The 14,933-nt window shown below is 41.4% G+C and overlaps 1 protein-coding gene across 1 annotated transcript in view; it reads right to left on the bottom strand.

The window, feature by feature from the left end:
• Positions 1-2,300: 2,300 nt before the first annotated feature.
• Positions 2,301-14,933, bottom strand: part of TMTC3 (transmembrane O-mannosyltransferase targeting cadherins 3) — a 38,324-nt gene continuing 25,691 nt past the window's right edge. Inside the window, exons 10-15 of the mRNA XM_035127794.3 lie at positions 12,192-12,312; positions 10,993-11,104; positions 9,271-9,374; positions 8,159-8,328; positions 6,424-6,650; positions 2,301-5,246 (exon numbers count right to left, since the gene is read on the bottom strand). Coding sequence (XP_034983685.3) covers positions 4,405-5,246; positions 6,424-6,650; positions 8,159-8,328; positions 9,271-9,374; positions 10,993-11,104; positions 12,192-12,312 — 1,576 coding nt within the window. The 3' untranslated portion in view covers positions 2,301-4,404. The remainder of the gene's footprint in view (positions 5,247-6,423; positions 6,651-8,158; positions 8,329-9,270; positions 9,375-10,992; positions 11,105-12,191; positions 12,313-14,933) is intronic.

Below are 14,933 nucleotides of genomic sequence, written 5' to 3'. Positions count from 1 at the left end.
CCTTGAAGCTAGCATTCTAATCAAACCAATAATGGATGGCATGCTGTTGACCACTGTAAAAACCAAGATGACATAAGCGATGTTCAAATATTTGCAGGAGCACACAAAAGGTTAATCTGGGGGTGGTGAAGAGGAGCAAATAAAAGCCATGCCCCTAGCATCCTGATGCCTAGGCCGCTCTTCAGATCTTTGTACAATTACTACCAAGGTCTGGACATGATTTTTAAGGGTGCTCAGTTTAGAAATTCCCATGATTCAAAACTCTGATAAGTCAGATTTTCTGCTTGTGGGCAGGTTTTTAAGCAGGTTCGATTAAACACAGTTTAAAACCCAGTCTATACTTTTGTGCTAATCATGCAAAGATTGTAAGAGCAGCCCTGGGATTCTGGGGGGTGGAACTTGCTTGTACGCATGCCCTTTCTTCACCTGCAGCTAAACCTTCAAAATGTGGGCCTGAATACAGCTATAGTTAAGCTATTAATAACAGAGGTTTTCACTGATCCTTGGTCTGATCATTCATAAAAGTTGTAGAGTTTTGATTGCACAGTTCCTCTTGAAATTTGCTACGTTGGGCAGGTGAGTAAAAAGCAAGAGAACGAAAATGTGTTCATAAAGGAAAGGAAACTTTGGGGTTAAGCTATCCATTGAAAAAGGGACCTTTGAAGGTACAGTGATTCAGATCAGAGTTTGATAATTTTTTAAGCCAAACTGAAGACTATCAAGACTGAAGTTGAAACTTTCTTTAAACACACACACACACACACACAGAGTGAGTTTGGAAGACTCATTGCCTACCTAATCCCAGAGGTGCTGAAGGTTGTTGAAGATGAATAAGGCACTCCCCCCCCCAATATATTTGCAATGCCGAATAACACGGGCATTGCATACAATTATTGGGTTGATACCTGACTGGCGGTCCATCTGCTTGACACATTTAAAGCGGTATCATATTACTTTAAACAGACATGGTTTCCCCCAAAGAATCTTGGCACAGTCATTTGTTAAGGATACTGAAAACTGAGGAGACCCCTGTTCTCCTCACAGAGCTACAGTTCTCAAAGTGGTTTAGCAGCAATACCTCTTCCCCAGAAACTCAGGGAATTGTAGCTCTGTGCATCAAAGGCCTATCATGTGATAAGTCATATGAGATTTGCCTAAGCCAGGGATGTTGCTGCGTTCCAACTCCCAGCCAGTGCGGCCAAAGATGACCACGGGCTCCCCACATCCATAGGCATTGCCCAGATCCTTTTGAGATGGTATTTTTTACCTTCTCTGGCTGTGTGGACAAAGTTTTCTAAGCAGAGATGCTCCAAATACTAAAGCCAGGTGGAGTGGTCACTTGACCATACAAGGCTTCACTTCACTAAACTTTGCTTCCAAGAATGAACTGTTGGTATGGTGTTTTCTTCTTCTTTGGTGATCCCTCGTAGCTGAGTAAGGTTGTCTTCCATAAACACGGTTTTAACAGTGAGTCCGTAAGTGACTGTGGAGGCCAATTCTGGATCGACACATCCTTCCACAGTGGGGACATTGGTTTCTGGGCGGGAGTTGATCACAGTGAGTGTATGCCAAGCATGCCTTCCTCTTAGTACATTTCTCCCTTGCATCCTGAGTTTGAGTGTCTTCAAAGCTCATTACATCTTTGGTAAAGACTGTTCTCCAATTAGAGCGCTCGCAGGCCAGTGTTTCCCAGTTGTCGGTGTTTATTCTATAGCTGTGGTTGAAGCAGTGTATATGGTATATACACAGCTTCAACCACAGCTTTCTGAAAGTATGTATCAGTTGAACTATATTTTGAATAAATGAAAGCCCAGCCTCCAGATGCCTAAACCATCTCTTGCTTACTTTGAATGAAAAGTCACTGACACATGGAATCCTGGTAATCTTAACCAGGGTTTAAGAAATACATGTATTATTGTTGTGTTTTGTGGTCATACTTTAGACGTGAATGGTAGCATTTGCCCTTTGTTCTTATTCCTTCCAAAGCATAGGATTTTTTGTTGCACTTGCAGGAACTTGAGATGCCGTTTGTGATATGGTAAAAGTTGAAATCCTTTTTTTGGTGTGCACAAGCTGTCTGGTCTTGTGGCTGCCCTTTTTCCAAAAAACTAACTAACAAACAAAAACCACCCTGAGTGTTCAAGAGCTTAAACTAAGCACTAAATTAATTCCAAGGTATTTCATGTGATAAATTTAAATACAAGATGAAAAATGATTGCTTGTGTCAATTACTCTTGACTTCCCAGTGTTGAACATACTGAAGAGCTCACACTAAAACAAAACAAAAATCAGTATATATGTATTTTTAGGCAATCCAACAATATATTTAGATTGGGGGGTGGGAATGCATAGCCAATATAAAATGCAGAAGTTATCAAATCCATGTTTCACATAAGGAATTGGGTTAACTCATTTTAGAAAAAACAATGTTGTTAGTGGAAACCATTTGAAAACTTAGCAGACTGAATAAATATTTAATTAAAAGCCCTAGGACTTTTGTCATGAAAAGTGAAACATTTAGTGTGCTAGCAATTAAACCAGAAGTCAGCCTTTCAAGGTTGGAAACAATGAAGAATCTGGAGATTACACATCATTTCCAAACGGAATATACATTGTGTGATCATCACAGTTTGCTTTATGGACACATGATGATCCACACACGTTGAATGCTCTCTCCTACCGGGAAGTCCTTTTACTGCACAGCCTTCCCTAGTCTGGTACTTCCAAATGTTTTCAACTACAGCTCCCATCTGCCTCTGTCAGCATGACCAATGGCCAGGGATTATGGGAGCTGTAGTATAAAATCACCTGTAGGGCATTAGGTTGGGGAAGGCTGATCAGGTGGTCCTCCAGTGTCCTGGGAAGTGGTTTTCTCCAGCCTGCCCTACAGCTGTTAGGGGCTGGTTGAGACCTGTTGCATGCAAATGATGTGCTCTGCCACTGAGCTACGGATCTTCCCAATTAAGTCCAGTGGGGCTTATTCTCAAGGAAGTGAGCGCAGGGTTGCAACCTTAATCACCGCAGAACAGCCCTGAACAGCAGACAGACAAGCACTGGTTTATGTCAAAAAGTTAAAGCACATTTACAGTGACTGCAAAATAATAATAATAATAATAATAATAATAAGTAGTGATGTTTTGCCATCCATAAAATTTAGGGAGTCAATTTGTGAGAAACTTAAAAGCACAGGATGCCCCGCAAATATTGCTTAATTGAAAAGCAAAGGGGGGGGGAAGAAAACCCACAAAAATTTCCACACTGGATTCGCACAAAGTGATTCCCTACAGCATGCCAGGGGGCTGTTCAGAAACAATCACATTTGTTTCTAAAATGTAAGAGCACCATAGGATTGCAATAAATAGCATAAGACGCAGGGAATTTCAATAAGCTTGAATAATATTCAGTGGAGCCACTCAGCTGGGAGTAAGGCAGACTGGGAAGGCAAGCAAGTTTCAGCAATCTCCCCTCCCAGTGCAAACCCCAGTGGGTGACACAAGGGTAGGGCTTTAGGGGGAAGGGAAACAGTTAAAAATTGCTTCTCTATCTGCTCCACTGATGAAACCCTTATCGTCAACTGAGTGACACTGTTGAATACAATCCTCTGTGGGGTTTTTGCAGGGATGTCCCCCCCCCGGCTTTGGGGACCACTGCACCTTTAATATGATCTGTGCAAGACTGAAAAAAACTACAAAATGCATGCATGCACATACATAATATGAGTGGTATTTCCTAGTTAACCTTCAACACATTCTGGAATGCCTGTAATTCCAGGGTGTATGTAGAAATGGACTGTATGGTGCATAACTTAATACCTATAAAAATCACCAATGACTTGATGAATAAACCCAAGCAAAGAAAGTTATCCAAACGAAAGCTGCGTTCCTAAATCATTCGCACCAGTGAATTTCCCTTACAGTCAGCCTGGAAGCCATCATACCTGAGGTACCCCTGTTAAAAAATTGCCTTCTAGCACTTGACAGTTCTTTAGAGGACACGAAGAACTGACGATTCCTGATTGCCTGGACCTAAGCAGGTTTACTCTGAAGCAAGCACCACTGGAGTTCAGCAGGGCTTGCTTCCTGTGAGTCGGCCTGCCGGTTCTCAACAGCAGCATTAGAACTGTAGGTGCTGTACCTGGAAAATCCTCATGCTGTCAGCTATGTTCAAAACCCTAAACCAAAAACATTAGCTTAAAATCCATTATTTTTATGACGCATTCTTTCTTTGTGTAGTAGGAGCAGCCTTCTCCTGCTTTTCTTTTTTAAAAGGTGATATGGTTTCAGTATTCTTTCCAAATTCAAAAGCTGCCTAGTAGTCATACCGACTGAACATAAGACGCTCACGCGCACAGAACCTCGGAAGTAGGTGCAAAGAACCTCCGGCACCGGAGGGATTCCCAAGAAATTATTCGCCATTTAATATACGCTCAATCTCTTCTAGTCTCTTCAGAGCGGCAACCCTTTTCTTCTCAATGTCTTTGATTTCTTTTGTAGACTTCTTTTTTGTCTCTTTGTCTGTGGTGTTCTTCTCCCCTTGTTTCTTGGGCTTCGCCTGCCCTTTGTTGCTGTCACTGTTTGTGGTCCGAGAACTCCTCTGTTCATTTTTGGCCGCTTTCAAGTTCTCATTTTTTGCCCCTTTCAAGTCTTCAGGTGGAGCTTTCCCTCCCTCCGAGGCTGCCGTCTTTTCCACGGGAATGGTAGCTGCTTCTCCCGTACCGAGCAAAGCAATTTTACTTCGGACTATGCTCAAGTGACGCTGGATGTATTCCTCATGCGGCGCTAAGGCCAGAGTCTCCACCAGACAGTTCTCCGCTTTGATCAAGTCCCGCTCCTCAAAATAAACCACGCAAAGGTTGTGTTTCCCTTGTACGTTGTTAGGGTCCATTTTCAGAATCTTCTCAAAGCACTCCTTAGCTCCCCGTATGTCTTTCTTTTGGTTCATCAAAATGTCTCCCTTCAGGATCAAACCTTTGGTATGATCAGGGTAATAGCTCAGCAGCTCTTCCAGAACCGGCAAAGCTTTCAACTCCTTTGCAGTCTGGGAATAAAGCAGGGCCAAATTGAACAGAGCGCTTCGGAAGCCCGGCTGCAACTTTATGGCTTTTTTCATCCAGGTTTCTGCCTCTACGTCCTTTTTGTCATCCATTGCAAGCATGCCCAAGTTGAAATAGCCATTGGCATCGTGAGGCTCTTCTTTCACATAATTTAGAAGTCTTTTCTTAGCTTCCGGCCTAAGTCTAGCATCACCTAAAGCAAAATGGGAGGGGAAAGTATTATGAAATTGTCTTTTTGCTGCACAGCTGTGACAACACAGAGCATGAATATATTCTAAACTAAAGTGATCACTGCGTAGTTTTAGCTGCATGCTGTGCATGCCCCGTTTTCTCCTAATAATAATAATAATAATAATAATGGAGGAAGGAGAGACAGAGCATCAGTGAACGACTGACAGCAACTGACTTTGAATGCGAAAGGAGCACATCGCAGCACACCAGACCCATAAAATTGGACCTGAAGAGGAAGTGATTTCTACAAGGTCACTACTGACAGGAGAGATGTGAATGCCATGAATACAGAATTCCGAGGGGTTCAGTAACTAGAAAATGGCAGTCAAACACAGCACATGGTATCCATGGGTGCCCTATGATGAGAAGAGTCTGAGATTTTGTTCTGGAGGAATAAAAGACTGACCAGAACCCCTCAGTCAATAATAAGAGGGTTTAGGGGGGCTATGGGCATATTGAGGCTAAAGGGGGAAAAAACCATGCTGTAGGCAAGGCCATGATCACATTAGTGTTAAATCTAAACTGGAATAGTACTCAGGATTTACTTAACCATGCAAGGGTGTTGCAGGCTGAAAAGAATGAGAATTCAATGTTGTCTCCTCCATGGATGGAAAGGATTTTTTTGGCAACTCCTGCTTCTGCTCAGCCCAATCTGTTGTGGATGGTCCCAGCACCCTCTGGAGCAGGTTTAGGGAGGGAATGGGGTGGGGATGAGGAGAAATCTTGTCTAAAAAATATCATCTTACACCCTCCTTCACCAACTGATGTTCTCTATTAGCGGAGGATTAGTACATTGCCAACTATACTAATTGTACCATTTGTTGCTGTACTTTTAGGTGGAGATAAAGCACTGTCCTGTTCATGCACCTTTAAAAGGTGTTCAGTGACTGTTTTGTACTCATGTGCTCTGTGTCAAGCTAAGGTGGAATCTACACACATATTTTAAAAAAGCTGTGGAAATGTTTTTTGTTTTTTTTAAAAAAGGTTTTGAAAAATATATTGAATTTGCCATAGCTCGCCATCGCCATCTAGAGTCACATTTGCATATTTGCCACTGCATAGCTGAGTCCTAAGAAACATAACGCAGCCCTTGATTTGCACATTATACATTTGTGAGTTTTAAGTGAACACACACATACCGGATTCTTGCATTAGCAGTGCAGAATTAAATAGTGCTAGTTTATGACTAGGATTCAGTTCCAATGCCCTGTTGAAGTTCTTCAGAGCTTCCGTCGGATCTTTCAGTTCAATGTAAACAATTGCCAAGTTATACCACAGGTCTGCATTGCTCCTATCCAGTTCGAGGGCTCGAAGGTATGCTTCCTTGGCTTGCAGAGGTTTGTTCATTTTCAGTAGCAGTTCGCCCCTGTTGAGGAATCGAACAGTTTCGATTCTGACGTCTTTTGAATACAAAGTAAGACACAGAGCTTCCAGAGTGCGAGACTAACTGGATAGCCCCACATCTTCAGGTTCTTTAGAAGAACAAGATCTCGAGTTTAAAAGGGGGGCTTTGTTACTTGAGATCAACATGGACCAAGTTATAGAATAGATTTACACATCCCTAAAAGAAATGAACAACATGAGCATTGGCTGGCTTTCCCAACCAGGTGCCCTCTAGATGTTTTGAACCTCAACCCCAGGCAGCATGGCCAGTGGATCAGGAGTGGTGGACACCAGGTTGGACATGGCTGATCTATGGGCTTGCCCACTCTTGCAGTTACACCCTTCAAGAGTCAATTTTGGAGGCAGAGAATCCCTGCAGATGTTCTCTGGATTCTACTACCGGTATGTCTGACCACTAGGGCTGATGGGAGTTCAACCACATCTGGAAGAGCACAGGTTCCCCACCTCTGTCCTATTTTGCTCATGATGCATTTAGTCAGCTTTTTAAGTGTCAAAAGGTTCTGTTCTTATTTCTTAATAGCATTCTGGAAGCAGAAGGAATGCCCAGCCTGGCCTTTTCAAGAGTGCATTCCAAGCCCATGAACTCCTTTGTTTTATTATTATCTGAAGTGTGCACAGGATGAAGAGCTACAACCAGATGCAAAAGGAGGACCCATCCAGCTTGGCTGGCTGCAGCAGTACATTCCTTGCTCATTCTAAATAGTTCCTCTGTGATTATCCAAGCAGTCACAGGGCTGGAGTTAGACCCAGTGTACAGGGGAAAGCCCTTGAGACTGGACATATATTCTTTCCCAGATCATCTCAAAAAATAAGTTGTAGTGTTATGACAAGTCTACACCAAGAACTTTAAACATGTCTCTGCCCAGAATCTAACGCTAAATATGGACGGATAATGGTGCGCTGCTCTGGCTGTGTAGAAGGGTATTTCCTGCAGAGGAGGAGATACATCTGTAGGGAATTCTAACTATGCATCTTTGTTGATGTTGAATCATAAGGTCAAAACTTTTTGTTTTAACTGACCGGTGTAATCTAATTCTTTTCCTTTGAAACTTAAGGAAATGTGAAATGTTTTCCTATTCCAATAACTTTGAACCTGAACCTTTCACACCTATGCATCTTCCCAAAGCTGATTGTTACAGGAGGCAGTCAGTGGAAATGGGGACCAGGTTTCTGGGAAGCTGAGAGAGAGCAAAAAACTGTGTGAAGGACAACATTATTATTATGCAGTAGGGCAGCCATTGCTAGGTGGGGATGATGCAAGCTATAGTCCAAAACAGCTGGAGGGCACCAGTTTGGCAAAGGCTACAGTAGGTTAAGAGGCACTTTCTTCCGATCGTGGCCCAAGGTTATAAAGAGATAGGCCTCTTGCCCATCTGTCTTAAAGCAATATACCTTGCCCCCCTATTCACAGCACACTGTTTTGCTTACATTAATGAATGCCTGGAAATACCTCAAAACATAAATAAATACCTGCTTATGTACGCCTGCTTGAAGTCCGGCCTCATGCTAATGGCTTGGCGATACAACTGGTCTGCTTCTTCAAGGCGAGACTCGTTCGCTCGAATCAGGTTTGCAAGATTGATGTAAACATTCAGGTGGTTAGGAGCGACTCGGGCAGCGTATTTTTTACCTGGAATAATCTGATAGCAGAAGAAACTGTTCTTAGGCCTGGAGGGCATTAAACTGAGCTGAATGACAAGATCTTAGTTGGTCTCTAAGGTGCTACTGGACAATTTTTTAAAATTTATTTTGACAAAATCAGCGACAGTGTCCACACATATCTTTAAACCATAGTTAGGTTTATCTATAGTTTAAGGGTTGAAGGACACAACATGCTGGTGCACAGCTATTTCTTTCTGCTACATGGCTTGGCTTAGCACCTGAACCAAAGTTCATAGTTCATTTCCCTTGACAAATTAGGAGCAGCAAGCCAAAAACAAAACCTTGGTTACAGCTCTTTTTTTTTTGAGAGAGAGAAACCACAAAGCTGGCTTTGTGTCTAACACTAAGCAAAATAATAATTTAAGCTTCAGCAGCAGGGACTACGATTTTCAACCTGTGCACTAGTATGCTTGCCCATTCGCCTTTCAGCTATGGTTAATCTTAACTATGGTTTAAAGTGACCTGCAAACCAGGGCTATGAAGTAAAAACAGCAGATTTATATATATCTTTTAAAAACTGCTTAAAGAAAGATATATTTCAAAATATTGTTATTTTCAAAGAAAGAGCTACTTCCATTTGCACCAAAAGTAAACATGTCATTGCAGAGCCATGCATCATTGTAATTTTTTTAAAGGAATGCAGAAATGCCACTACCACCACTCGGGCAGGCTTTCAAAGATTTGCTGCTCCGCACTGTACAAAAGCGACTGAAATTCTGGATCTTGATGAATCGTGCCAATAAATGAACAGTCCCCTTTGACCACAATTTTATATGTTTTTCCAAGATAACGGAAAGGTTAAGTCAGGATGCTGTAATCCACACAAATAATTAATGAAAAGGAAGAAGAAACTCTGTTGCTTTTAAAATAATATTCTGGATCTACTGAAAGTGCATTTGAAGAACTGTTGTCCTACTTACTTGTGGCATCAATGATTTTGCAATCAAGTAAGATTCTTCAGCTTCTTTGGTTCTGTTTAAGTTTTTATAAGTCCTTCCTACATTCATGTGGGCACCAATATCATCTTCACATGTAAAGAAACAAATATTCATATTTCTTTTTTTAAATAAAAATTTAAACTTTATTTCTTATTAAAACATTCACAAATCATAATAAATAAACATAATCACAAATCATAAACCATTATTACACATTCATAAATCCTAAGAAACAAACATTCATAAATCATAATAGACCTAGTAAATCATAATGAACATAGCAAATCATGATAAACCAACTCATAATAAATAATAAACCCCCCCACACACTTACATACCAAAACCAACAAAACATAAGAAAGAAAAAAAGAATACAAAAAAGATTAATAAAAATACAACATAGCAACAAGAGAGAAAAATAATAAGAAGAAAAACAAAAAGAAACTTCCCATCATTTCAATATTGCTTCCCTAAGTTAATATATTATATTATTATTATTATGCTTAGACTGAGATTCACAAGAATTTAATTGTAATTGTAATTGTAAATTGTAATGATAAACTGCAGAGAATGCATCGAGGAAGAAGCACAAATATTCATATTTCTTTCCCCCTAAAAACATTTGCCTTGGGAATGTTAAATGGCATCCGAAGATATATTAAACAGGCACAAGTTTTATTCAGAATACAACACCTATGGCAAGTATGGTTGAATACAATTGCCTGGTTCTCATACAACATAAAGCCATTGTTTGCTAAAAACAAAAACAAAAAACCTTGACTTGTTTGATTGTCCAAATCCAGCCCAGTGGCTTAAATATGTTTGCTACCAAAAACCCAAACTCTGAAGACCTAGTTTCCTATTAGCCCCCAAACCTTAGTTTGTTTTAACTACGTTTTGGTGGAATTTGCAACGCTGGCAACCTTCCTTAACCATAGTTTGTTTGGTCATCCCCACTCTAGACACTCACCAGCTATGAAGGCACAAGACAAAAATAGCTGGAAAACGAACCAAACTTAGCAGAAACAAGGCATGGTGTGATTGTCCTCTCTGGGACAACATGTGGCTAATATTGTTTTACAATACAGTTTAGCAATACCGTGTTTCTCCAAAAAAATAAGCCATACCCCGAAAATAAGCCATACCCCGAAAATAAGTCATAGTGGTAGGCAGTTTAACCTTGTAGGTTAAACTGTACCATACTTAATTAAAAAAAATAAGACATCCCCTGAAAATAAGCCACCGTGTGTGTTTTTTTTGTGGAAAAATAAATATAAGACAGTGTCTTATTTTTGGAGAAACACGGTAGCTAGGTGAAACAGAGGAAACCCCTTTCAATACCTTTTTGAAATATTGCTATTGTTGAACTGAGGATACAAAATAAGCTAGCCAGCCATACACCCTCATAAATAATACAGACCCCCTATGACGTCACAGTATTAAGCAGTCTGCAATTATGCAAAGACAGAGTAGAATCATAGAATCATAGAGTTGGAAGAGACCACAAGGGCCATCCAGTCCAACCCCCTGCCAAGCAGGAAACACCATCAAAGCATTCTTGACATATGGCTGTCAAGCCTCTGCTTAAAGACCTCCAAAGAAGGAGACTCCACCACACTCCTTGGTAGCAAATTCCACTGCCGAACAGCTCTTACTGTCTTTATTTCCTGCCCAGTCCCTCCAGAAAATTGTTTCCAAACTCACCAGGTTGCACTTGGGTGGCTTGTATGAAGAATCTCAACGCCCTTTCAAAATTCTTTTCATTTTCCAAAGCGTGGCCCACATTATTCCAGAGTTTAGCATTGTTCTTATTTACCTGACCACAGAGATACAAACTTAAGTGCATCCAACACAGGCATGTGCCATACAAATTTAAGTAATGCAATTTTATTGATTTGTGAAAGCATTAGCCTATCTGGCAAACCCCTTGGACTGGGTGGAGGGGAACTGGATAACACCTATATCCAACAAAATAATTGCCCTCGTGGAATGACTTCTCCAAGCACAAGGGCACTTTACCTCCCCCCCCCATGCCATCGCCCCACCCCCAATCTGCTCTGGAGTTACAACACTCTGGAGTAGATTTGGGGGGTACGGCAGGTGGTGTGCAAGGAAGCGAAGAAAAGAGGGGGGTAGTTCTGCTACACTTGTGGAAGTCGTTTGGCACACACTATGATGTAGGGTTGTATTCAACTAAATACCTGTCTGTGTAGGACTGTCTATCATACATGGGAGTTCCATGTTTGCACTGTAACTTCAAAGGACTTTTGAAACAGAGCTAATCAAGGCAGAGAGAAAAAAATCTACAGAACTCATAATAGAAAAATGATTTTTTAAACTCCTGGTGGATTGCAGCAATGCACACACATATTCCCTAGGGGCTTTGTGCAGAAAATGCCTGTACCAGTCCGTTAAATCTAAAACAGGGGCAGGCACAGCCACGCTTCCCTGTAATATCCAGGTATCCTTTCCCCCTAAATGTATTTCATGTGCACTTGGGAAATCTGACTCCTCTATCTTTCTTCCTATAGAGACTCCATTGAGATTTAAACTGAAACTTGTGTTTTTCCCAATAGCTTTACTTATCAAACAACAGATATATCCAACACAACCCCCATTAGAAGTTCAGATTTCAATTCAACACTATAGTAAGGGGCTATATTGAGGAACCTTTTCCAGGTTCTGAATGTACTATATGTACGAAGCCATGATACAATTTTATTTTTTGACGTGTACTTTTAGTTATGAAGCTCAAAGTTTCACATTTGAAGAAAAGGGCCCCAAGAGAATTTGGTCATCCTTGGCGCCACTGTACAGAACTCACTCAACAGGTTTTTTTTTAGGGATCTGAAGTTCTTTTCTATGATGAGAAGTAAGAGAAAGTTGGAATCGTAATATTTTACCTTCAAGGCAGACATGAACAGTGTATATTCCGATTCCCAGTCCCAGTTCCTGTGCAAGGTTTTTAAGGCATGGATAAACAGCACCAGAGAGAGGCAAACCCAGGATAGCTTTCTTAGGACACTGTTTGGGAAGAAAAAAGCGGGAGGAGCAAGTTTTAAAAATACATTTAATTCTATTACTATCACTGGATGATAGACACCCCAACAGTGCAAGCAAATACCCATATGAACCCACCTTACTTTCTTGGCCACACCCCCCCCCACTCCCATCAGAGTCATGCATTTACACCACCTTCTCACACTTAGTTCCCCACTAGAGTACAGGGCCTGCCGCATGGAGCTGCTCACATAGTTTCAAACAGCTTGGAAACAAAGCAAAGTAAAGTATGGATGTCAAGGTGCCCAAAATGCTCTGAACCTGCAGCTGATTTTTATCCACCCTTTGAACTGGGGATTAAGACTTTTCAGAAGTCATTTCTGCTCTTAATGCTATAATGGGTTATATCCTTTCATTCAATTCTCCGAGGATTTTGTTAGGATGCTTGGAAGGCTCTCTGTGTTGAGAGAATTGTGAACTGGCTTGACGTCTATGAACTGTGGCTGTCATCTTAACTCCCCATAAATGGTAGGACTCTAATCCACCAACTGCCAAATAATGGCTTTCAAAGATTTGGAATCTAGCTGTAATGGCCAAATTAATGAAGATGTCCGCCTACATGACAAATAAACAGCAATCTGAAACATTTGACCAGATTTGTGTAAAGAAATGTTAATGGCTTTGGACATTTAATACCAATAAGGTATTTCTGCTGCTTTTGTAAAAGTTATTCCCTGTCTAGTTTCTTATTGATATTATTCTCCAGATTTAAAAATACCAGCACAAATGACGTGCTTCATGCAGGGCCGTCTTAAGTATATCGGGCGCCGTGGTGCGATGATCCCTCCAGCGCCGCTCGCGCTCCGCTGGGCAGGGCCAGGCGCAGCGGGCAGCCGGAGGGCGCGGTGTGACAGGTAGGGACGCTGCCAGCTGTGCTCCGCCTCCGCCTGCTCGGCCAAAGCGGCGGAGCGGGGCTGCAGTCCAGGGAGCCCTAGCTGCCGCCCCGACAGAAGGTTTGCCCTGTTCCTCTTCCCTGCCACCCCTCGGCGGAGGCAGCTCTGCCGCTGCTGCTGGGAAAGGACTGGCGGCCTGGCGCATTGCACCACCCAGCCTTGCCTTAGGGCCGGCCCTGGCTTTATGGACAGATATCAATAATTCTGCTGTTCATGTCATTCCATAAATTCTGGGGTTTTATAGTCCTCATCCAAGAGGTAATCTAAATTATTCACAGACAAGACATTAATAGGGGGTAAGCAGCAGAAGCGAGCATAAGCAGCAGGAGAGACGGCAGACAAAAATTAGGCAGCAGCAGCAGCAGAGCAGGGAGGATAAGGTTAGTTCATGAAAGGAAGTCAGAGAAACAGCACAAATGTGAAGATGCAAAAGGCAAAGCAAAAGGAAACAGACCATATATAACCTTCATCTGAATGGAGGGAATCAGAACAGGGGAAATAACAAGTGATATATAATTTAAATAATGAGTAATAAAGTACCACTGAAAATTCAAATGTGACATTAATGGGGGGCCTCTCTTAATTTTAAGGTAGTGACCACTCCCCACCCACTGCAACCTTAACATTTGCTCCAGAGAGTCTGCAACAGATTTGAGAGAGGGCATGGGGGGGGGCGGACAAAGGGCAACTACACATGGGGCAATGGGGCATTGGATGTCACCCTAAGTACTGAAACTTCCAGGCTGATCCTTGTCAATAGATAATGATCACCTTACTTTTAATATCAAAGGACAGAGAGCTTGAGCAATGTTGAGGAAACACTGAATAATGCACCAAGACGTTGGAGAAGCACAACATGTACAGAGTGGTTCTCAAACGTAGATTACAACTATCATATTCCACCATCTACCATACTGTTTGTGTACTGAGACAATAACCGGTTAAGCGACAGGCTGGTGGCACAATTCACACGGGGCTGGAATCAGAACAACGCTTGGTGAAAACCGCATTACTGTGCATTACTGTGATTCAGAATTCTTGCCATGTATTGATTCACTGTGGTTGTGATCCCATCAGAAGCGTGCATTGCAATTTACATTCCTCTGTTCATATACATGTCAAGGCTGCTGATGGATCTATGGTATCTTCTGCACTCATGGGGGAAAATGAAATAAATTACCAAAATGATGTGCTATTTTACATCTTGCTAAGCTCTTAAGACGGATTCAAATGATTAAGGCTAAAGAGCATGTTTGGTATTCACAGATATTACTCTGGATCTATATATAGCCCCTGATATTATGAAAATGTACTTATGAAAAGGAACTTTAATTACGTAATAAACTGCATCTCGTTTCATAATAATAATAAAAATCTGCTGGGGGGAAAATTCAGTAACTGATAGTATCTCCCCTTCCAGTAAAGTCAAGCTGGAACAGATTCTCCTTAGATACACCTAATTTACATTTTCTTTGTTCTCATTCTTAAAAAGAGAGAGCAATGTAAGAGAAAAACAAAATTAATCATTTGTTTCTTTGATATAAAAAGATCTGAGACTAATTATTAGGATTAGCGTGGCTAGAGGTGTAATTAGTAAGCTGTAACAAATAACTTCATACCAAGTGCAATGTTGGAAAGCAATTATGGCTCTTTCAAAGAGATGTTGAAAACATATCTGACTCTTGGTTTGAG

The sequence above is a fragment of the Zootoca vivipara genome, chromosome 9 (genome assembly GCF_965207765.1).
Source record: "Zootoca vivipara chromosome 9, rZooViv2.hap1.1, whole genome shotgun sequence".
Classification (NCBI taxonomy): Eukaryota; Metazoa; Chordata; class Lepidosauria; order Squamata; family Lacertidae; genus Zootoca; species Zootoca vivipara.
Note: the sequence above shows the minus strand (reverse complement) of the source record. Positions and strands in the feature narration are given on the sequence as shown.